General features: G+C 37.6%; 1 protein-coding gene across 7 annotated transcripts in view; it reads right to left on the bottom strand.

Annotated features, from left to right (window-relative positions):
- HERC2 (HECT and RLD domain containing E3 ubiquitin protein ligase 2) overlaps window positions 1-23,181 on the bottom strand; it is a 236,769-nt gene that overhangs the window by 120,327 nt on the left and 93,261 nt on the right. For 5 of the 7 annotated variants that reach the window (XR_014148742.1, XM_081831489.1, XM_081831490.1 and 2 more), the window contains 15 exons: window positions 18,291-18,475; window positions 16,931-17,086; window positions 16,052-16,237; window positions 10,237-10,407; window positions 9,748-9,851; window positions 8,565-8,742; window positions 5,805-6,019; window positions 5,397-5,529; window positions 5,169-5,296; window positions 4,885-5,080; window positions 2,467-2,600; window positions 1,737-1,910; window positions 1,522-1,658; window positions 1,253-1,404; window positions 315-506 (listed from right to left, as the gene is read on the bottom strand). Coding sequence is in view for 6 of the 7 variants with exons in the window: in XM_081831489.1 (XP_081687615.1) it covers window positions 315-506; window positions 1,253-1,404; window positions 1,522-1,658; window positions 1,737-1,910; window positions 2,467-2,600; window positions 4,885-5,080; window positions 5,169-5,296; window positions 5,397-5,529; window positions 5,805-6,019; window positions 8,565-8,742; window positions 9,748-9,851; window positions 10,237-10,407; window positions 16,052-16,237; window positions 16,931-17,086; window positions 18,291-18,475 (2,441 nt within the window). In the remaining variant the exon portion in view is untranslated. The remainder of the gene's footprint in view (window positions 1-314; window positions 507-1,252; window positions 1,405-1,521; window positions 1,659-1,736; window positions 1,911-2,466; window positions 2,601-4,884; window positions 5,081-5,168; window positions 5,297-5,396; window positions 5,530-5,804; window positions 6,020-8,564; window positions 8,743-9,747; window positions 9,852-10,236; window positions 10,408-16,051; window positions 16,238-16,930; window positions 17,087-18,290; window positions 18,476-23,181) is intronic. The other 2 variants (XM_081831492.1, XM_081831491.1) reach the window with 2 other exon arrangements.

The raw sequence follows: 23,181 nt of genomic DNA, 5'->3' as shown, positions 1-23,181 counted from the left end.
GAACAGGAAAATCCAGAGATAAAAAGCAGATTTGTTGTTGCCAAAAGCTGGGTGAGTGGGAAATCAGGAATCAACCACTAAATGGGTATGGCTTTCCATTTGGAGTGACAAAAAAGTTAGGGAACTAGATAGTAGTAATGTTTGTACAACATTATGGATGTGCTTAATGCTACTGAATGATAAAGTTGTTAAAAAGGTAAATTTTATGTTATTTGTATTTTACAATTAAAAAAAAGTTCACAAAGAGAGAGAAAGAAGACATGAAGGCAAAATCCTGACATTTTCATGAATGACTTAAGGCAGTGCCAACCTACCAATAAGCCGAAGTGCTGTCTGTGTGAGGGCGAGTGTGCCGGAGTTCAGCAGGAGGTTCAGGTTGTTTGCACCATGCTGCAGGGTGAGCATACTGAGCATGACCAGGAGAAAGCGAGCTTGTGGGGTCGTCCCCAGGCTTGGTCCTGAAGGATTCTCATTGGTAATGGTTTGTAGGGGGACAGGCTGGATACCTAAAAAGCATTGGCACCCACATAAATTTCTTGTGTGTAGATATAAAAACATACATGATGCAAAAAGCAGTAGCAATTTTTAAAAATTTCTCTTTTTCAGTGGGTTTCCAAAGTGTATGGACATCAGGCAGCTGTGCATTACTTCGCAATAATCCTACCACCATCAATCCACATATAGCCATTTCCAATTGTCTGCAAAACTTATCACACTGCTCCTCTAAATGTCCCTGATGGCTTACTCATTTCATTTCAAATACAGCAGTCATATTTCACTTCTCTTCCACAAGACCAATCCTAGCATTTCTCTGCAGGTACTCAAACTATCCAAGAAATTAAGTATTAATATAGGATATATAATTTAGGGCATATGGTATCAATGATACACATGAAAATGTTAAAATGTAAAAGCTTAATATCACAATACTACAAAATTGTGTCTTCTGCTGAATTTTGAAAGTTTTGTTTAAAATTTGAGAAAGCTTAAAGCAGCTTAAAATATTATTCTAATGTACCCCTGAAACGAATATACTATATATTAACTAAATTGAACTTAAATAAAAATTTTTTTTAAAGATTATTCTAATGTACAAAGTTATTAAAGTCTTCTCAAAGAGCAAAAATCAGCATTTGCAAGTTTCTACAACATATAATTAAGAGCCAAACTATAAAATAATGCTAATGTGATCACTGACATTACTTCAACAGCAATCTTAATACAGCCTTTTAAACATTTTTTTTTAACTCACCAAGCTCTTTAAATTTGGCATTTGCATCCATCAAAACATTTCGAATATTCTGAACAGCCCAAGCATACAGCTTGCCAAAAGTTACTTCCAGTAGCATCCGATTAAAAGGTGGGATCAAATCAACATCCTTTAAACAATCTGTAAGAGGTTCCCTTTTAAACAAAGTTGAAGAATATTACTTAGAATACTGCCAGACTTTCAACCTCAATCGAATAATGCTTTGTTGCCACAGTTTCCCTAATTAAGAAACAAATGTTATGAAGTTTTACCCTTTATCAATCCCCTCAGGAATAAGTCTTTGCCATCCACAGAACATAGCATACTGTACAGATGGAAGTAAGAAATTTTTGGTTGCCAGTTTTAAAATTGTATCTATCCCTTCCAGACGAACCTCTGCTCTCTCCAACTGCAAAATATGAATGCATACAGTTAAGTGTTGTGTATATTATCCTATGCAGAGAAGAACGTTCTTAGCAAATTTTACCTGTTTTAATAGGCACTTTCTCATTTTTTCCACATCCACTGGCTCTTCCTTAAGGGCAAATTCAGCAATTGTGCTGAGGAGTGCAGACTGTGGATAAAGACCCTGAACATTCTGCTTCAACCATTTGTATTTGTGAACACCTGTAACCGTACTCAACAGTGGCTGCCATTTATCCTGACAAAGGAAAACCATTTTCACCATTAGTTTACCTTATTGATATTAATACACACTCTAAAACACTTATTCAAATAAAATATAAATAAATGCAAATATGTTGAAATTGGTACAATACTTTAAGTTTAGTGAATAATTTATGGCAAAAATAGCTATGCCATAAATAGGCTTATAAATGAATTTATAATCTCTTATACTTATGTACCTTGGAACAGACAAACATGGCATACAAAGTTAAATTATCATCCACATTAATAGCCTAAGACACCAGGACAGTTTCTGGAGCAAAGTATACATATATTCAATGAATGAATGGTAAATGAATAATGATACAATGTACCACTAAACATAAAAGGGAACATTTTTCCAGCTATCAATCTGACCAGGACACCATAAATCAAGTGCGTTAAGTGTGACTTGGAATGTCACCCATACTTTCAGTAACCCACTACACTCTCTATCCTATAATCAAGGACAAAGTGACAATACTATGGGTTCCTTTGCTATGTGCTTTGTTTCTATTCAGCCAGCCTCAAAATCACAGAAAATACTTCACCTTAGGTGATTTAATTGTAATGGGTCTTTTGTCCACATTTATAGGACTGTGAGGCAAAATGCATGCTTCTTCTAAATCACTCTCTTCATTTCCAATTTTTTCTTCATCATCAGTAGATTCTGGCTTCTTAGGAACTATGATTAAAATTATCATTCATTATAAAAATCATTTACTTAAACATAATTTTAAATTAAGATATATTAAATATGCATGAAGGCAAAGGACCTGAATATTTTATTCAAATATGTAAATATCCCTGTCAACTGAAATGCTTAAACTACAAAAAGTAAAAACCATCATGATTATTTTCACATGACATTCAGTAATAACACTCTGCCACTTCACATCATGACAGAAAGGCAGTGAGAGTGCTATGATGCGGCAGATCCTACAGAAAGGGAAGCCCAGGAGTCAGCAAACATTTTCTTAAAGGGCCAGATGGTGACTATTTTAGTCTTTGCCGGCTATTCAGTCTATTGCAAATACTCAATTCTGTTGTTGCAGAATGAAAAGCAGCTAACTTTATTTATGGTTGCTGGAATTTAAACTTCATATAATTTCCATGTGTCCAACATATTATTCTTTCGATTTTTTAAAAAACAGTCTTAAAATGCAAAACTGGTCTTAGCAGTAGACAGCAGACAGCGGCAGAAGACAGCAAGCAGCAGGCTGCATTTGTCCCCAGACCACAGCTTGCCCACTCTGGACCAGTTCAATTAATCTGTCACCATTGTGCAAGTGAATTAACTGGATGCCTTTTACTATGTTAGTCTCTTTAATTAGGGAAATTTCTATTGAATTTGCAATGTGATATGCACTGTTGCTTCCATATTTTTGCTCCCTTTCAAGATTTTTAGTCTATTTCTTCTCAGCATATAATAAGCAACATAATTAATAACACCTGGGCAGTAAAACACTAACACAGCAGGTCTGGGTTGCCCAAACCCTGCAAATTCCCAAGAAAAACTGTTCCTTCAGCACTTGGCCAACGCCTGTGAACTGAGCTCTGAGTCCTTGGCATGTTCTGCCTGAGAAGAGTGTTTCTGTATGCCTGAGGTCTGGGGCCATGTTTCCCAGTTTGACCAGATAATTTATGCCCACAATGGGACTTATGGTTCTCACCTGTTTCCACTGTGGAGGCTGGAGTCTTGAGTAACTGAGAGCAACCATGCAGGTGAGCATCCCTGGCTGACAGCCCTTCACACATGTTGTCTCTCACTGCTAAGAGGACTAAGCATGGCTCTGTGCAGCTCCACTGGAAGCTTTGGATTTCCCTCAACGCACCTTTCCTTTTACTAATTCTAACTTGTATCCTTTCATAATAATAAACTATAACTCTGAGTATAACAGCTCTTCTGAGTCCTATGGAGCCATACCAGTGAATCATCAGGTGCTCTTGGTGACCTTAACACAGCACCAGTAATATTAATCGTTTGTAAGTTGCTTAATTTTCTTTAAAAAAAAAAAAAAAAAAGCTTCAAACTTCACACAACTAAATATTTAAACCCCAAACAAGAAACTTTAAGAGGTGACAATGTGGGCTCAGATTCCGTGGAGGTGATGGCTGGGTGGTGAGGACATCATTCTCCCTCAAGCTGAGATGGCGGTCTCCCAAGCTTTTGCCTCTGCTGTGAGGATCTCAGAAGCATTCCTACCATGATTTCCTGACCTAGAACATCTCTAGGATTTAGGCAAATTGTTGTTGCTTAAGAGTTTGCTCAAGAACAATCAATTCAGGAGAGCTTCTAACACAACTTAATCTTTCCTTACATCATTGTTCATAATGTCCATCCAAAATTCAGTAATTAAAAAAAAATCAGTAATTAATATTGTTTAATAAGCTGATTTGTGAATAAATCAGTATAATTCATAAGAATATAATCAGAAATTTCTGTAAACATGTTTATAATCACAATTAACCAAATTCCAAAGTCTTTTATGTACTCATACTCAAATTCTGGTTATTTAATGCAAAAAGTCTTTTCCGTAATATCCCAGCAACTGTTTAGCTGCTTCCTAAAAATATTAGTAACTCTTCTAGCTACTTTTATAACAATTCCTCATGTATCAGAATACTCAGTATTTCCAAAGAAAAACATTTCTTTACAAGAATGGCAAGATTAACTGCAAAATTAAATGTTTCCATACATCTCATTTACCAGGACAAGTGATTAAAAAAATACTTCCTTTTCCCCATCAATTTAATAAAGAGTATAGTGTTTACCTTTTTCAGTATCCACTTACTAGTTACCAAATCGTCAACACCCTCAAAGTTGCATCATTATCTGATGTCTTGGAAAAATAAGCAGGATCTGTATATTTAATCGTAAGTGAACAGCTTCACTCAAATCACAGACTCAATTATATGGGGGCAAAGCACACACTTTGACAGCACTTTTCTACCTTTTACGTTCTTACCTCTCTTTTTCCTTCGTTCTCGAATTATCTTCTGAACTATCCTCCTCCAACGGGGCAAAGAACTTAACAGTTTAAACTTGGACATTATAGAGAGATCATTACAAACTGCAGGTCTTAGTTCATTAAAGAGGAATCTCAAACGTTCGATGACTGGAGCACAGACTTCCTTGTAAGAACGACCCTGTTCTTGATGTGTCTACAAAGTTAAATATGAAAAGACAATTAACAAATATTTTACCAACTGTCTGCAAAGCACATAAGAAAAAGAATAAAAATGTACTTACCTTAATGAGTGAACATTTTGCCTGGTAGACAACTCTACAAACATCCACTACTGATTTAGGCAATGTTCTGTGCTTTACTTGCTCAATACCAAGTGTTCCTGCATGAACTAAAGATAATGCCACGTGACCTGTAAAAGACATTTTAAAAAGGGGGCAGGGTAAGAATGAATGCATATTGCATGTCAGTCAAAAAATATAATAGTATAGCTAAAATATCAAGTTTCCTACCTAAATCTTCATGCTTTAAAAGGCAACATAACAGTAAGCGGCCAACCTCTTCCACAGGATGTTCAGGAGGAAATGTGATTGGTGTGGTCAAGTGGCACTGCCTACAGTACCTTTCTATTTGACACAGAAAGTCCTGTAACAGAAACAGCTGGAGGTAAATTCAGAGCCACACGAAATGCCACCATGAATTCCAAACTACATGCCACATTTCTAATGCCCTTGCAATCACCAATGCTTCTAAAACATCACTGGCATATTGCACCGAACCAGTCTCTTACCTCAAAACCAGCCCCACAAATAATATGTAAATAAAGTCTGTACTAAGCCAATCAAAGAACATGAAGTAGTTCACACATCAAAGTCCTAAGGTAAACCAAAGGACACTAAGTGTGGAAAGGCCTCACTCACCTTCACATTGTGATCCTGGATGTTATTATCAGCAATAGCTTGCAGGAATGCCTGGGAATGGTCGCCCAGGGCCCGTCTGTGGGAGCAGAGTCGGGACTTGCTGGCAGGAGTGCCCCCAGGAGAGCTACAATGGTCCTCATCTTTCTCCTCATTGTAGCTATAGTGGATCTGGCTGGTCTGCAGGCCTCCAGAGAAGATGGATGACTGAAGCCACTCTAGAAAGTGCATATGCAAATATTAGGAAGAAACTTGAGTGCACTGAATATTTATTCAGAAATAAATATTGAAATAAAAGATAAAGAACCGAAGAGCTAATTTACAAGGAGAAATTTAGCATCATTCATATTAAAGAGTCACATCTAACATATTTACAGAGGCTGGCTTATAATTCCTACATCTACAGGAAAACAGGTAACACTTCTGGTTCTTTTTTTTTTTTTTTTTTAAGATTTTTATTTATTTATTTGACAGAGAGAGACAGCAAGAGAGGGAACACAAGCAGGGGGAGTGGGAGAGGGAGAAGCAGGCTTCCTGCTGAGCAGGGAGCCCGATGCGGGGCTCCATCCCAGGACCCTGGGGTCATGACCTGAGCTGAAGGCAGTCGCTTAATTGCCTTAATCACCCAGGCGCCCCTACACTTCTGGTTCTTTCCTACATCTTAAGCATGGTGTCAGAACGCAAGATAATAGTTTCAGTCCAACATTTACTTAGGTACCTGGTCAAGCATAGAGCTGACAGATTCCACAGATACTGTGTGAAGACTGGGGTTTTGCATTCTAACAGGGAGAGCATCATCTGGGCAACATTTACACAAGTAATCATTCAACTTGAATTGGGATAACTGTATGCTACAAAGTACTACAGTGGGTATAGCAGCAAGACCTCCACTATTTGAAGATTCAGTAAAGGATTTGCTGTGGAAGTGACAATTGAACTGAGATCTAGATAAAGACAAAAACACTGATCATCCAGGTAGGAAAACAGCACATGAGAAGGGATCTACAAAGAAAAATTCCCTAGAGTATTAATCCAGTAATAAAAATGAGAGACTACTAGACATATAACATGGGATCTTAGTAAGAGACAGATCCTTGGGAGACTGGATATCCAGTGGACTATAAAGGAGACCCGTGTGAGGCATGGCCAGACCCTCGAGAATATGCAATTCCTCAGTGCAAATGTAAATGCTCATTCTAACTGCTATGATAACTAGACTAAAGGTGCACCAAAAAAATGAAGAGTCAGTTTGTACATTGCTACAAATTTTTTTCAATGACTTGTGTTACCAAAATAGTCCTCTGAAACCCAAGCAATCAAATCTGGGATGTACTCAACATTCTTTTACTGGAAATTTAGATGTTAGAGCATTCAGGAGCATTCTCTAAAGTGTCACATTAATTCTAGAACACAAATCTGATCATGACCTTCCCTGGTTCTCTACATTTAGAACTCTCTCTAATCTCTCAAAGATACTGCTCTAAAGGTGGCTTTTGATGCCCTAGAGTAGATTAGGCCCCCTCCACTAGGGCCCATAGCACCTTCTGCTCTCCTCTGCTCTGACTCTTCTAATTTCCCACCCTCCTTGCTGATTTAGAAGAAGCCTATCTTCCCCACTCCCCTTTGAGGGAGAGGATGAGTCCAACCCCCATCCTCTCCCACTTAGAGACTCTGTAGACAGCAAAATGCCCAGCATGCACACCAACGGCTTGCTCCAGAAGGCTGGGCTGAGCAGGTACCATGGCCATCCTTGCCCACCAGCCTTCTCCCCTGACAGTGCACATACATGAGCAACTGGAAACCCTACTTTTTTCAAGAATGCCCCTCACACACATGTGTTTCACACACCCAGCCTCCCCATCAGAACCACTTACAAATGTCTCCATTTTATCCTCTATCACCCTGCATACTGATCTATTATAACATCTGGCTCATCATCACACAAAAAGCACCTAAAGGCAGAGATGTGGCTAATTCCACGCCTAATGCATTGAGCACCCAGCAAGGTAACTCATAAGTACTTACTCAATAGATCCTTGCTGGATGGTTGGTAGACAGATGGATAGAGAAATAAACAAATACACAAACAGAACTTTAATCCATCTTATACGGAGAAATTTTATAACTTTCGGTGATTAAAAAGGTTGAAATCCCAAAATGTATTTGAGTCTAGTAAAAACACAATCCTCAAACAAAATGCTATTCCCAACAGAAACCCAATCCATGTCACATAGAGACGACAGCCAGGTTGAGCCCATCTGTCACAGGAGGCAAAAGTAAGAGCACGCACAGAATTGATCTTCCTATGCACCTGTTAGCTTCCTCTGCTGCCATGGGTCATGAGAGCAAGTAAAAGCCACTACATCTATTTCTATTTAATTGGCTTAGTCTCTTAGTCTCACTATCCTTATTTTTACTCACCAACAACTGCGTTGATTCTTCTCCCATTCTAAATGGCACTTATGTCTCAGCTAAAATAACTTGCTAGGGGCGCAATCAGTCATTAAGCACCTGCCTTCAGCTCGGGTCATGATCCAGGGGTCCCGGGATCGAGCCCCGCACTGGGCCCCCTGCTCTGTGGGAAACCTGCTTCTGCTTCTCCCTTTCCCACTCCCCCTGCTTGTGTTCCCTCTCTCACCGTCTCTCTCTCTGTCAAATAAATAAATAAAGTCTTTAAGATAAGATCAAATAAAATAAAGTAAAATAAAATAAAATAAAATAAAAACTTGCTAATCTGTTAGCAGAAAGCAAAACTTTTCTTACTGGCACATTCGATCTCAACCGGAGACAGCGGTGTGCTCATAGCTAAATAGGAAGCATGTAATCCGAGAAGCAGGCCCAGATTCCTCTCTGTATCTATCAGAGGCGAAGAGAGACTTCCCAGATCTGGTATGGTAACAACTTCTTGGTCAGGCTTGGAAAGATAAATTTCATCATCAGTCTGAGAAAATAGGGTTAATTAAAAACATAAAACCAAAAAGAGCAACAGCTTATATCCCTAAACACAACAAAGTTCCATCAGGAAGAGAAGCAGGTGCTCTGGACACCCTCTTTCTACATCCTATTATAGTGAGCTCATGCTGCTACCAAAATAACCATGCACACCCTACAAAGCAGACAGTAAACACACAGGTCTACTGGTGGTAAAACCAAAGCTCAATAAACAAGTCAGCTAGAGAATTCCTTACAAAATCAAATAGAAGTTTCCAGAGTGACTGTATAACAATACTTCAGAAAATATACTGAATTGTTACATGCATAAATAACCCCAAAAAAGACAAAAATACAACAAGGATTGCTGTGAGTAGTGAACTGTGACCACTTAAGTGGAAAGTAGATTATGCTAACAAAAAGGAAACCCAATTAGAAAAGAGCTCAAATGAAAATAAACTTTGCCAGTCGTATTAGATGATAATTTACAAGCAAAGTCAATCTTCCCCCTTCATGAATGCTTTAAGTACTACCCATATGGCACTTCATAAATTTTATTACTTCTGGATCCATACCTGGAAAACCAATCCCAATATATAAATTCCAAAGCTCATGCATACGTAGGACATATTTCTATTCTAAAGTATTATGCTACTAGATAGTTCTTCCTAAAAAATATATCTCAAGCCATTTCAAATTTCTACATAAGCTTACAATGAAAATATAAAGACCAAAGGTTAACCTCTTTTTTATGTGTGGAAAAGTGTCCACATTTCTTACAAATAACAATTTTTGAAATAATTTTTCAAGATCAGTCCTTCATAAATCTTAACATGAATAACTAAATTCATTTATAAAAAAATCTCTAAAGGATCTTCACATGTGTCACTTAATGACATCCACCCCTACCAAAAAGCCCAGCTATCAGTACTTCAGGGCAAGAACCACCTATCACAAATATACAGAGAGGGTCTCCCCTGATGTCCACCGTGATGCCTACTGCACACAGCCTCACCTCCAGATACTGGCCAACACAGAAGGCATGCATCGATTCCCGAGTGTCTTCAAACTGCAAAGCAGCTTCCAAAGCTACCACTGGGTCTTCCCCTGCAAACTGAGCTAAAACAAAAAAGAAAAAAGCAACATTACTTCAGTGCAATTTGCCTAGACACCTATAGTAGAAATGTCAAGTAGGAAATAGATCAGGCATGAGGGTTACCAAAGTATAATGATCTTTCACCCTCTCCCAGAGCTGCCTGGGCCAACTCAGACTTGAAACAAGTTCCACCAACAAGTGCTGAAACAAACACACACACAAAATGCATAATGATGAGAAATTCTTCAAATGTGCTTGAACACTGATAGGACAGACATCAAAGTTACCAGCAGATTAAAATGTGTGGGGGCTGGAACAATACTCAACTAATCACTTAAAAGCCAAATGCTCTGCTCAAAATGGCACATGCCACAACTTTTAACTATGAAGTAGAAAGTGAGGCCTTACCAAGAATACTATTTCCTGTTAATGACTGTGTCTGGAAGTCCTTTATATCATACACTTTCCCATCAATCACTGTCCAGAAGCCTCCATCTTTATTGTGGTTCTCCAAATCAGCTTTGCGTATCTGTGTCACCTCCTCATTATTTCTACAGTTCTGACCTGTAAAAAATGACTCTGTATATACAGAAACCAAAATCAATGAATCAATAGATCAACAGATGAAACAACTACAACAAATCGTGCAAAAGAACTACAAAGGGAAATAGATAGATCCATAATCATAATGGGAGATTAACATACCTCTCGCTATAACTAATATCACAAACAAAAATTCAATAAAGATATGGAATGAGTTATAAAACAAAAACAAAAAAAATCACCTGAGTAGCATGAATAGCAAATCTGATCAGGCAATAAAGCAAATCTTAAAAATTTTAAAGAAATAAAGCTACAGAGCATATACACTGACTATAATGCAGTTAAATTACAAATAGGTAACAAAAACAAAATAAAAATCCTCTACATATTTGAAAACTATGAAATATAAGTCATCTAAAATTCCCAGAAAAAAATAACTATGGAAAAAAAATACAATGAAAACACTATAGTCAAAATTTACATAGTTAAATATATGTTTGAGGGCATTTATACTTTTAAATATATACAATAGGAAAAAGGAAAAGCTAAAAAGTTAGTAAATATCAAATCAATAAAATTTTATGAGTTCATAATGATATGAAGGAAAGGAAAGGAAAGGAATGGAAAGGCAAAAGGCAAAAAAAGCAAAAGGCAAGGCAAGGAAAGAGAAAAGATGAAGGGAGGGAAGGAGGCAGGAAGGAGGGAGGAAATCTCATTGGTCACCTTTAGAAGTACTAAGACACCAACTCTATATTTGAAAAATGATAAATGGAAGTGATTGAGGAGGGGAATCAAGCTAGGATCATGTCCTAGCTGTGCAAATTGTACCTCATGCTAACCAAACAGCTGAGGGCAAAGTTACTAGGGGATATTATAGAGGACAGACTGTATATGAACTCCCTGGTCCATGTGAACAGAACTGAAGGTGGGGTCACCCTGAATCACAGGCCTCAGAAGCAATGAAACAAGAAGCACACAGCATGACCTCAGACACACTCTAACCAAAACTGAATCCAAATCTGCATCCAAATCTCATTAACCCTATATATATATATATATATATAGGATTAACCCTATATATATATATATATATATATATATATAAAACCAGCTGGAGAGAGCAATCAACCAAATTCAGAAAATGTGAAATTCTCCAGAACAAATGCCCTGCTTTTTTGACAAATAAATAGTATGACCAAAGAGGAGAGAAGGGCCTAAAGATATACTGTTAAAGGAAAAAGAGACCGGAAGCATATCATCCAACTGTAACATGCAAAACATGTTTATGTTTTATGTTTCTAAAACATGTTATGTTTTATGATTCTAAAAAAAAAAAAACAAAAACAAAAACAAAAAAACACCAATAAAAAGGCATTTTTAGATAATCCAAGAAAATTTAACATGGACTACATGTTACATTAAGGAATCATTGTTAATTTTGGACAGAAAAATGACATTATGGTTTCATTACCAAAAAAGTTCTGATCATTAACAGGTAATATCTGTCAAAATGTTTTAAAGAGATAGGCTTTAAAATGATTCATTCATTCATTCATTCAATCAGTAAGATAACTGTAGGAGAGGCTGGTAATGTGAATATTTGTAAATCCAGGTTCATTATCCTATTCTCCCTACTTTTATCTGTGTTTTCATAATAAACACTACAAAAACATCACTATGCTAATAAACATTTCTCTAAAAGTTAGAAAAATATCAGATTAAACCCTAAAAAAGAAGAAATAATAAAGACCAGTGTGGCTCCAGCATAAAGACAGACATTTAGATCAATGGAATAGAATACAGAGCTCAGGGGAGCCTGGGTGGCTCAGCCAGTTAAGCGTCTGCCTTCGGCTCAGGTCATGATCCCAGAGTCCTGGGATCGAGCCCCGCATCGGGCTCCCTGCTCAGCGGGGAGCGTGCTTCTCCCTCTCCCTCTGCCTGTCTCTCTGCCTACTCGTTCTCTCTCTCTCTCTGTCAGATAAATAAATAAAAATCTTTAAAAAAAAAAAAAAAAAGAATACAGAGCTCAGACATAAATCCTCACATATATGGTCAAATGATTTCAGACAAGAGTGCCACAACCATTCAATGGGGAAAGGAGGACAATCTTTTTCACAAATGGTGCTAGGAAAACTGAATATCCAACTGCAAACAAATCAAGTTGGACCCTTACCTTACACTATATACAAAAATTAACTCAAAATAGATCAAAGAGTTAAATAAAGAGCTAAAACTATAAAATATCGAACACTTAGAAAAAAAAACAGGAGAAAACTTTCAGTACATAGGATTTGGCAATGATGTCTTGGACAAAACACCGAAAGCATAGGCAACAAAAGAAAAAATAGGTAAATTGGACTTCATCAAAATTAAACATCACAGGACACTATCGACAAAATGAAAAGGCAATCCACACATAGGAGAAAATAGGTGCAAATCATATATATCCAAAATATACAACAAACTATAACAAACTCCTACAACTCAACAATAACAACAACAAAACCTGATTCAAAAATAGGAAAAACACTCGAATAGACATTTCTCCAAAGATATACAAATGGCCAATCACTAACCATTAAGGAAAATCACAACAAAACTACAGTGTAACACCACTTCATCACATTAGGATGGCTATTACCAACAAAACCAAAAAAAGTATTGGCAAGGACGTGAAAAATTAGAACCCTTCCTTGTACCTTGCTCATGGGAATGTAAAATGGAACAGCCACTATGGAAAACATTATGGTGGGGTTCCTCAAAAAGTTAAAGATAGAATTACCATATAACTCGGCAATTCCACTTTTGGCTACATACCCAAAAGAAGTGAAAGCAGGGATTCAGACAGACATTGGCACACCCATGTTCATAGCAGCATTAGTCACAGCAGCCAAAAGGTGGAAACAACCCAAGTGTCCATCAACAAATGACTGGATAAACCATTGCATTTGAAATATTATGAAATATTATTCAGCTTTAAGAAGGAAGGAAATTCTAACATATGCTACAACATGGATGAACCTTGAAGACATGCTGAGTAAAATAAACCCATTACCAAAGAACAAATACTGTATGACTGCACCTATATGACTTACCTAGAGTAATCAAATTCATAGAAACAGAAAGCTGAATGGTGGTTGTCAAGCGCTGAGGGGGAGTGGAGAATGGGAGTTAGTGTTTAATGGGTAGAGAGTTTCAGTTGAGGGAAGATGAAAACATTTTGAAGCTGGATTGTGGTGATGGTTGCACAATAATGTGAATGTACCTCATGCCATAGAACTGAAAACTTAAAAATGGTTAAAATGATAAATTTTATGTTATGTATATTCTCCCATAGGTAAAAAAAAAAAAAAAAAGTTGGGTTTCCACTCTACCTTACAACCCCCAAATCAAAAGAAATTTTTCACAAAGAACACTACAGATCAAGATGATTATCTGGCAAATTCCACCAATCTTATACATACATTTCTCAAAAAAGAAGAGCGAAGAACATTCTCTAACTCTAAGAGAATAACACAACCTGCCTTATCAAAACTTTGAATGTTATATTTTTGTACTATTGAATCCATCAGGCAGTTTCTCCCAACTAGCTAATATTCTTAATTGACAGATCAAAACAGAAATTAAAAGAGGTTGCATGGGAAGCTGCCATGTTCATAAACAACAGCTTCTTTGTTAGTGGAGGGGCGGTGATTATCAGCAACCTACAGGGCATTAAAAGAAAATTACAATTCACAAACACAGATGCAAACTGTTGGGGAAAAAAAAAAAACAAGGCCAGCAATGTATATTAATATGAACAATAAATATAACCTAGGTAGTTTTATTCCAAAAATGGAAGGCTGATTTAACTTTTGAAAATCAGTAATTCACACATTAATAGAAAAAAGAGGAAAAATTATATGATCAGTGAGATGCAAAAAACCATTTGATGAAATCTAATATCCGCTCACAATTAAAACCTCTATGCAAAGCAGAATAAAAGAGAACATCCTTAATATTTAAAGGTTTCTACAAAGAAAACCCTTAAGAAACTTCATACTGGGCGCCTGGGTGGCTCAGTCGTTAAGCGTCTGCCTTCGGCTCAGGTCATGATCCCAGGGTCCTGGGATCGAGTCCCACATCGGGCTCCCTGCTCGGCAGGAAGCCTGCTTCTCGCTCTCCCACTCCCCCTGCTTGGGTTCCTGCTCTCGCTATCTCTCTCTGTCAAATAAATAAATAAAATCTTAAAAAAAAAAAAGAAACTTCATACTTCATATGTGAAATTTGGAAAGCTTTTCTTCTGCTACTAAGAACAAGACAAGACTGCCCACGATAACCATTTCCATTCAACAATGCACTTGAGGGTGCTACCAAGTGCAGAAGTCACAGGGGGAGGCTGCAAGATCAGAAACAGACATAGGCAGAGACAGTCAACTTATTTAGACAGAAGCTGTACTCCCAAAGAGTGACCAAGGACAGTCCTTTCACCCAAAAGTGCTGGTACGATGACCCTATGGACAAATCGCCTATGAAAAAAATGACATCTGACTTCTTGGCACAGAGATGAACAGTGAGAACTCTCATACTTAATAGAGATGAAAATCAGCACAATCACTATGGAAACCTATGGCATTCCATACTAAAGCATACCCTACAAACCACCAAGAAACAGACATAAGAATGTTTAAACAACTAAATTGTTAAGGGGTACATGCCTGTCTGATAAAATGATCAAGAGAAGCAGAGGAGCAGCAACCACACAAGACCAGAGAGGGGAATCTTTCCGGAGACAAGAGGCATTGTTTAGGATGGTCCTGCCAACATTCCATTTCTTCATCTGGATGGTTGATAAATGATTTTCTCTATGACCAATCACAGAGCTATTTTCTGTACTTCTGAGTATGTGTTATATTTCACAATTTAAAAAAAAAGGTTTTTAAATGAGTTTGAACTGCTAATCAGATTAAATGCCCTCAACCATACTGAAAACAGAGACAAAAGTAACATTTAAATTAACAAAAGTAGAAGAATGGTGCTAAAAATATTAGTGATATAAAAAATTAAAAACTATGCTCGATATCCTAATGTTATTTTCTTCAGCACAGTTGTTACTTCTTATTTGAAGCTCCTATGGTACAAGATGACAGTTTACAATGGGAGAAGAAAAAGCCCACCTTGCTTGAGCTTTCCTATAAAATAAAAGTTGAACCCCAACTTCAATTTAATTCTATGAGTCCAGGAAGTCAGAAACCTATATAACATGGTAATGTATTAGATTCAAAAATGTCAAAGCTAGATACTTTGAGAAGACAGGTTCCACTCCAATTTGGTAAGCACTATAGACCGTACCTATAGGGAAGTGCTCAGCTGACTATGGGAATTCCATAACTCAGTAATGTCAGATAGAAATAGGTTTAGAAGTCATCCCATATTGATGTCTGCCTCCAAAGCTGGACCATATTTAATTATTTCAACAGTAACTTCTGGAGACACCAGAAAGAAAGGGAATCTTTCTTACATATAATTTAAATCTCTTCTGATTTGGATTATCTTCATTTTCTACTTATACTACCATCAGTGAAAATGGCAAATAATTGGTCTCTCTTTGTGAAGTATTCTTTCAAATAAAAAGGCAAGAATAGGTTAGATTAAGATAAAACTTTCCTGAATGGAAGTTCTATAAGTTAAGATGCCATACCCATGATGCCAGGCCAGGCTAACTCTTCATGGTCATCCCTTTCCTTTCCCGGTGCCAGGTGGTTGAACCGATCCAGATGTTCTAACAATCCACCCATCAGAGGGACAGCTCCAGCCTCCTGCATGAGACCAGCATTTTTACTGAGCAGAAGCACTATAGAAACTACTAGTTCTGGAAGAAGAACACCTACATTTTAAAAGAAAGGAAAAAAAGCATTAAGATTTAAATAAAAGCGTATATCCTATTAAGCCACTTTGTAAGCTCATTCTATGTTTAAATTCTGATAAATCACAAAATAAAGAATGCTTGTCTTAGCATATTTCTACAGGATTATTTTATCTTTCATCTTGAAAGAACAGATAAAGGTATCAAACAAAACACTCTGAGTTACAAGAATGCTTTTCAAAAACACTGTATTTCAACAGAAGTATTAACTAGAGTCTTTTATTCAGAAAACTGTTTCCAGAAAACTAAGTTTACTATCAGAAAAAAAGCACTCAATAATAATGCTCTACTGTCACAGAATTAACTTGAAAACATATTAAGCAACAAAGGAATTTTATTAAGGTCCTGAAAGGAGCAACTAATTTTTATGCTGCTGAAATAAAATTAGACAACTACTAATAACCTCATTATTGAAATGGTAATAATGGTGGTATGACTCTAAATCACCAATTACATTTATAGTGACACAACTCCTGCACCAGGTTGCTTAACAATAGAATTGTCAGCAAGTGAAAAAACAAAAAGAGAAAGGCCAACAGGACTAGAAAATGTATGGGGCAAAGGCCTGCAGGTTTATCAGGAAAGGATAAATTTTAAGCCTCATCAATCTCCAAATATAAATACATGTCTGAAGGTAGGATATAAAAAAGGTACCAGTGAAGTCCCCTTCCACAATGCAGGCCACCTCTGCAAAGTGCCGCCAGCTGGTGGAAGCAATGCTGGCTGCCACAGGCAGTATGTCGCCAATGTGTGTGCACAAAAGGGCTGTGTACTTCTTCAGTAAGGAACCGACACCCATAAGCTCAGGACCTCGAAGAAAGATATAAAAATGTTCATTTTTACCATTAAAATTTACTTTGTAAATAAACTGCATTGATTCACTATTCCACCCTCATCTATACATCTTTTACCTATAGTAATTATGTCAAACAGAAGCTATTAACCCTTAATCCCTGGCTCTTTTTATATCACATAGTCTGAGAAAACAGTGAATTTAGTTGTCAATTTTTATACACTGTATGACATAATACCCAGAAACTTTGGGTGTATAAATACTAAAGTCATAATTTATAGAGTTTTAAAATCTTATATCCAATACACACAAATGTTACCAAATTTCAAGTCTTAACACTTGTAAATTACTCCTAATAAACAAAGTTAGGCATTTTTCAATCTCATAAAATCTTTAACTTTTCTTCCTACATGGTTCTTAATGACTTTTCAGTTCTTGGGACTTTATGTCTTTGAGATGGGCACCTCTTTCAGACTCTAAGTTCACCTATTTCATCCTGAAATTTTCTATCATCCACAAATGCCTAACTCTTTCAGGAACTAAGATATTTTAGAATATACTATCTATAAAAATATTAACAAAAGCAGCAGACCTTTCCATCCTCGACAGAGAAAGCCAACTTAGGGAGAGCCACCCACTACCTTTGAAGCTTATGGAAAGTACTCTACTCTATGTCATGCACAGAGATGAATGCTTACATATCATCCTATTTTAATCCTCAAAGGCACCCTGAGATGTTATTCCAGTTCCATAGATGAGCAACCTATAGCCCCCAGGAAACTCAGTCCCATGTCCAGCAGATAATAAACCAGTGCTGTAACTTCCTCCAATGATGATTCATTCCACACATTACACCTACCTAGCTTTCCAGTGTGACATACAAATACTATGTCACTACTTGGTTCCCACATTATGGCAGTATCTAACACTCCATTAGAGATACGTACAATAAGTTTGATAAATCTTCTATAAAACTAACCTGAACATAAAGAATACTATTTTTGATGCCCAAATAACTTAAATATTAAGACAATGAAAAAAAATACTGGTAAGTCTAATATTCATCAAAAAAAAAAGTGGATGCAAAATGAAGTCCCCCCAAATTGGTATAAGATTTAATAGTAAAAAAACTACACATCTGGGAATGTAGAATAGGCATGTCAAAAAGCCTAAATTAGAAAGCCAAATATACACAAGGCATTTTAATTTTAATCAACTTACTAGAAATATCTGAGGTCTGACCAATACTTTCTCCTGGATAAAGTTTACTGATAAGTAGGCGCTGAAAGCGCAGCAACAAATCCAATGAAGCAGTTCTTTCACGACTATGTTGCTCAAAGTCTAGACATGATGAGATCCGACGGGCAACATCTTTCAATCTGGCTACTGTCTGAGAAGCAATGTTTCTATGCAGGGGAAAGAGGATTGCAAAATTAAAGAAGTTATGTCTGTTTAAAAAAAGGTATTAAGAAATCACGACATAAACTAAAATCAGAAATATAGATCATACACCCAGGTGACCTGCAGCTGGCTTCCTTCCCCAAGTATGTGTCACGTGTGTCTGCAATAAATACAACCTCAGTCAAAACAGAGTAGAGAAGCACAGAATTTACAAAAGATATAATGATGCCCTTTGTTTTACAAATGTGTTCCTAAGAGCTGTGTGGAATGGTCCAAAATGATAGAAAACTCCTGTACAGACCTTTGAGGAAAAAACAACTGTGTCATTATTTTTGTCCAAAGCTGCATTTCACACATATATGTGACACTCTTCTTAAAGACAAGATTCACTCATCATTTCTGCATCTGCCTCACAAATCTGCCTTGAGACCTATTCAGGTAAGTACCTAGGTGGGCAAGGTAGGGGGTACCCAGGACTCTCAAAGTACAGGAAGGAAGACCAAGGTGGGTACGAACAGAACATGTCAGGGTAACAGATGCTTGAAGAATATGGCAGCAAGGAAAGGAACAAAGGCTCCAATTCCAACTGTGGGATCTGACTCGTGACACAAACCTATCAGTTAATAGGGTGAAAAAGGAAGAAATGTGAGTTCCAAAAGGTACAATTAGAACAGTAGTAAAATGTTCTGGTTCCATGAGCAGCTTGCAAAGGAACAAGGGCAGAGAGTCAAGACAAGAGAAGGAAGGAGAATGGACACTCCAGGTGATAGAGTAGCAGGCTGCTGAGACTAGATCCCACAATGCTGAGGCACTAAAGGTTCCAAAGGGGAATACATCCTATTTGTGTTTGAGGAAGGTAAGTTTGGTATGAGTGTGAAGGCAGATTAGAGGGGACATGGAACACCAGATAACACCCTGCCACCCAGAGACAGTCCCAGCACCAGCTGAACCAGGCCTGATCCCTGGTACTAAGAACAGAAGAAAGTGGGTTAGTGGAGGAAAGGAACCAAAGCACAGCCTCCTTCTGGGAGGCTGTCAAAGTAGCTCCATCACACCAACCCCATCCCAGCCAGGAGGGTGAGGACTTGCTGGCTGACACCTGGCACTGCCACTGAGCAGGTGAGTCTGGGATCTCTGCATAACACCACACCACAGACAGGTGTTCTGCCCCACTCCTTTGATTTCTAATGTGACAGCCAGTTTGTGGAAAGCCTCTGTCAACTGCACCTGCCCCCATGATAAATTCCTGGAACTAACAGCACGGTGAGGAAGGACAGGAACAAGAAACATTAGGAGTCCCAACAGAACTCCAATATACATCCAAAGAGTCACTAAGAGGAGCAAGAAGACCTTGGCTGGTGCACAGGCCCACTCCCTGGCCACACAAAAGAAGGTAGGTGCTCACTGGATCTTGCCTCTAGTCAACCTCATCTTTCTTCTACCACCTGATACCCTGCCTTGATAACCACAGTAGAAAAAACAGGTCTAGAATCTGGGTTTTATCCTATACAAGAAGAAGCAAAAGAGACTAATATAATAAAAATTTTAACTTATTTCCTTAATAAAAAAATTCAGAACCATAATCATCATGTGTAATTCTGATAGAGTTCACTAATTAAAAAAATCTTCATAGCTCTCAATTTTCAAATATAAATGTTTTTCTGTGGCTCCTTGTCAGCATAAGACTAAAGAGTTACTCTGAAATCTGTTTCATGGCTTATTCTTGGCAAGCTGCAATTTCTTCAACCTGCTTTCCAAGGAATAAAGTACACAAAATGTCTCTATAATCTCTTCCATCTTTAGACTACTTTTCAACAACTGCATCAGCTAAGTCAACACACTGAGCTACCTTCAGTCACACTTAAGGTAAGAAAATTAAATTAAATGTCGGGGTGCTGGGTGGTTCAGTCTTTAAGCGTCTGCCTTCGGCTCAGGTCATGATCCCAGGGTCCTGGGATCGAGCCCCACATCTGGCTCCCTGCTCAGTGGGAAGCCTGCTTCTCTCTCTCCCATTCCCCCTGCCTGTGTTTCTGCTCTCAGTATCTCTCTGTCAAATAAATAAAATCTTTAAAAAAAAAAAAAAGAAAGAAAATTAAATGTCAAAGTCTCCCTCTACGGTGGGAGAGGCACATTATCTACACTTATGAAAGAAAAGAGCCTGGATTATAGGCACTGTGTTAGTAAGAAAGGTGTTGATGCATCTTCCTGTCTCTATTTTCCAGAACTTTTCTAAGGTTTATTTCCATGCTCAGTTTTTGTTTTGTGTTTTTTAACCAGGTACATCTTTATTATAAAACTGCTGGGGAGCCAACTCCTCCTTGCATGCCAAAGGTTCAGAAGACAAACTATAAGGATGGTCTACAAAGTGCTGCCCAATAGCAACATAATGCCAGGTACCCACATATGTTATTTAAAAGGTTCTGCCAGGGGCACCTGGGTGGCTCGGTCAGTTAAGCATCTGACTCTGGATCTCAGCTCAGGTATTGATCTCAGGGTCATGAATTCAAGCCCTGTGTTGGGCTCCACGTTGGGCGTGGAACCTAGTTAAAAACATAATAATAAAAAATAATAAATAATAAATAAATAAATAAAAAGTTCTGCCATTCACATTAATAAAGATAAAAACAAACCAAAAACCAGTATTAATAATGTATTTATCCCAATATATTGAAAATATTATTTCAACATAAAATCTGAACTCCAAAAAAAAACTATCGAAATTTTTTTTTTTTTAAGATTTTATTTATTTATTCGACAGAGAGAGACACAGAGAGAGAGGGAACATAAGCAGGGGGAGTGGGAGAGGGAGAAGCAGGCTTCCCGCGAAGCACGGAGCCCGATGCGGGGCTCGATCCCAGGACCCTGGGATCATGACCTGAGCCGAAGGCAGACGCTTAATGACTGAGCCACCCAGGCACCCCTGAAATATTTTTTATTAGGTTTCTCACAGCCAGTCTTCAAAAGCCATTGTGTACTTTATACATTCAGCACATCTCAATTCATATAACTAAATTTTCATTGAAAATACCTGATCTGAACTTGACTCATAAAATGCACAGCTGAAAAATTAAATTCATTGGCCAAGTTATTTCAAACATACTTAAAAGTTTTCACACAGCTGAATCGGGTCTAAGTTTTTTAATTTGAATTTTAATAAATAAATAATAATTAAGAATTCAATTAAAATAACTGAATTTTAATTAATAACAAATAAAAATTCAATGTTGCAGCATTAGCACATTTTAAGTGCTAATCAGCAAATGTGGCAAGTGACCATCAGTCTGTACAGCAACAGGCATAGGTGGGTAAAACAGACAGGTCTCTCCACACCAAGGAAACAAACAGTCTGAGCAACCTACCATGGGCCGAGGTCAGCGAACCCAGCACTCACTCTCTGCCAGAGATACCAGGGGACCGGACACAGCCTCCTCAGCCAAGGGTGGGACATTCAAGAACTCAAAAAAGTGCTTCTCAAAATACATGCTTTATGCTTTAAAACTTCTGCACAGAACTTAACCTTTTAATTACATAGCACTCAACATTCATTTTCTCATTTGATCCTTAATTAACTCTGTAAACACTGCTATTATTACTCTCCCACACCAAAGACAGTTTCACTTGCCAATTTTACACAAGCAGTCACAACTGAAATTTTCTAGGAACAAATCCCAAGCTCTTTCCACTACCACCAACTACACTGAGTTAATTCATTTTCAATTTGTTGTACTCAAGATCAGAATGTATGAGATATTGATCAAAGGAAACAATAATCAGGTTAAATTAAAAAAACGGGAAAAAGTTCTTTTAATTAGCCTTTACTACAATCTATGTAAAGAACTAGCTCTAAAACTTCCTCTTAAAACTTCACTGTGCATCCAGTAAATTCTGGTGCATCCATATGGAAAGCAGGCTGCCCCCACACCAGCAGCATACCACCCGCCACTCTCCTAGACATGCCACTCTTCTAGACATGCATGCAGAGCCCCCAGCTCTCTGGATTTAGCTGCCTGAGCCAACACTCCAGGGCTCTACTTTCTCTATGTGTAGAAAATGAAACAAACCAGGAGCCAAGTTTACATAAAACAGTTTTGTTAAATAGAAGGACAACAATTTTCCATTGTCTAACAGCTGCCTTTCAGAAATCACCTTGCTTTTTTGGTCTTTTTTATTTGAATGACACTGTAACACTGGTTGACATGTTTCACCAAACAGTGTATGATCACTTCAGCCCAAGGTTTCTATGTTTATATTCTGATTCTGATTAATTCTTATTTACTCCCGATAGGGCCTTCAGAAATAATGCTCACCATTTATTTCAGCTTTTAAATTAAAAGTTGTCTTAGAAAGTAATACACATTAATCCATGATATACACAATGAGGCAATGATATGAGTTTTAAAAGAAATAACTCTACCACAATGATTTTCTTTTCTATCTACTGCTTACTAATGAGAATAAGAATCTTTTCCTGTTTATCTCATACACTCCAATTTTCTCTTGTGTGAAAACCTTTAGATTCTCTAGTTCTACTTCACACACTCCAACCTCTCATCTGTTAAAAGTCTGCTCTTAAATATGACCTCACTGATATGAGGAATTCTTAATCTCAGGAAACAAACTGAGGGTTGCTGGAGTGCAGGGTGGGGTGGGAAGGATGGGGTGACTGGGTGATAGATACTGGGGAGGGTATGTGCTCTGGTAAGTGCTGTGA

This window comes from Leptonychotes weddellii, chromosome 9 (genome assembly GCF_054177405.1).
Source record: "Leptonychotes weddellii isolate Sample4059 chromosome 9, ASM5417740v2, whole genome shotgun sequence".
In the NCBI taxonomy this organism is placed as follows: Eukaryota; Metazoa; Chordata; class Mammalia; order Carnivora; family Phocidae; genus Leptonychotes; species Leptonychotes weddellii.
Note: the sequence above shows the minus strand (reverse complement) of the source record. Positions and strands in the feature narration are given on the sequence as shown.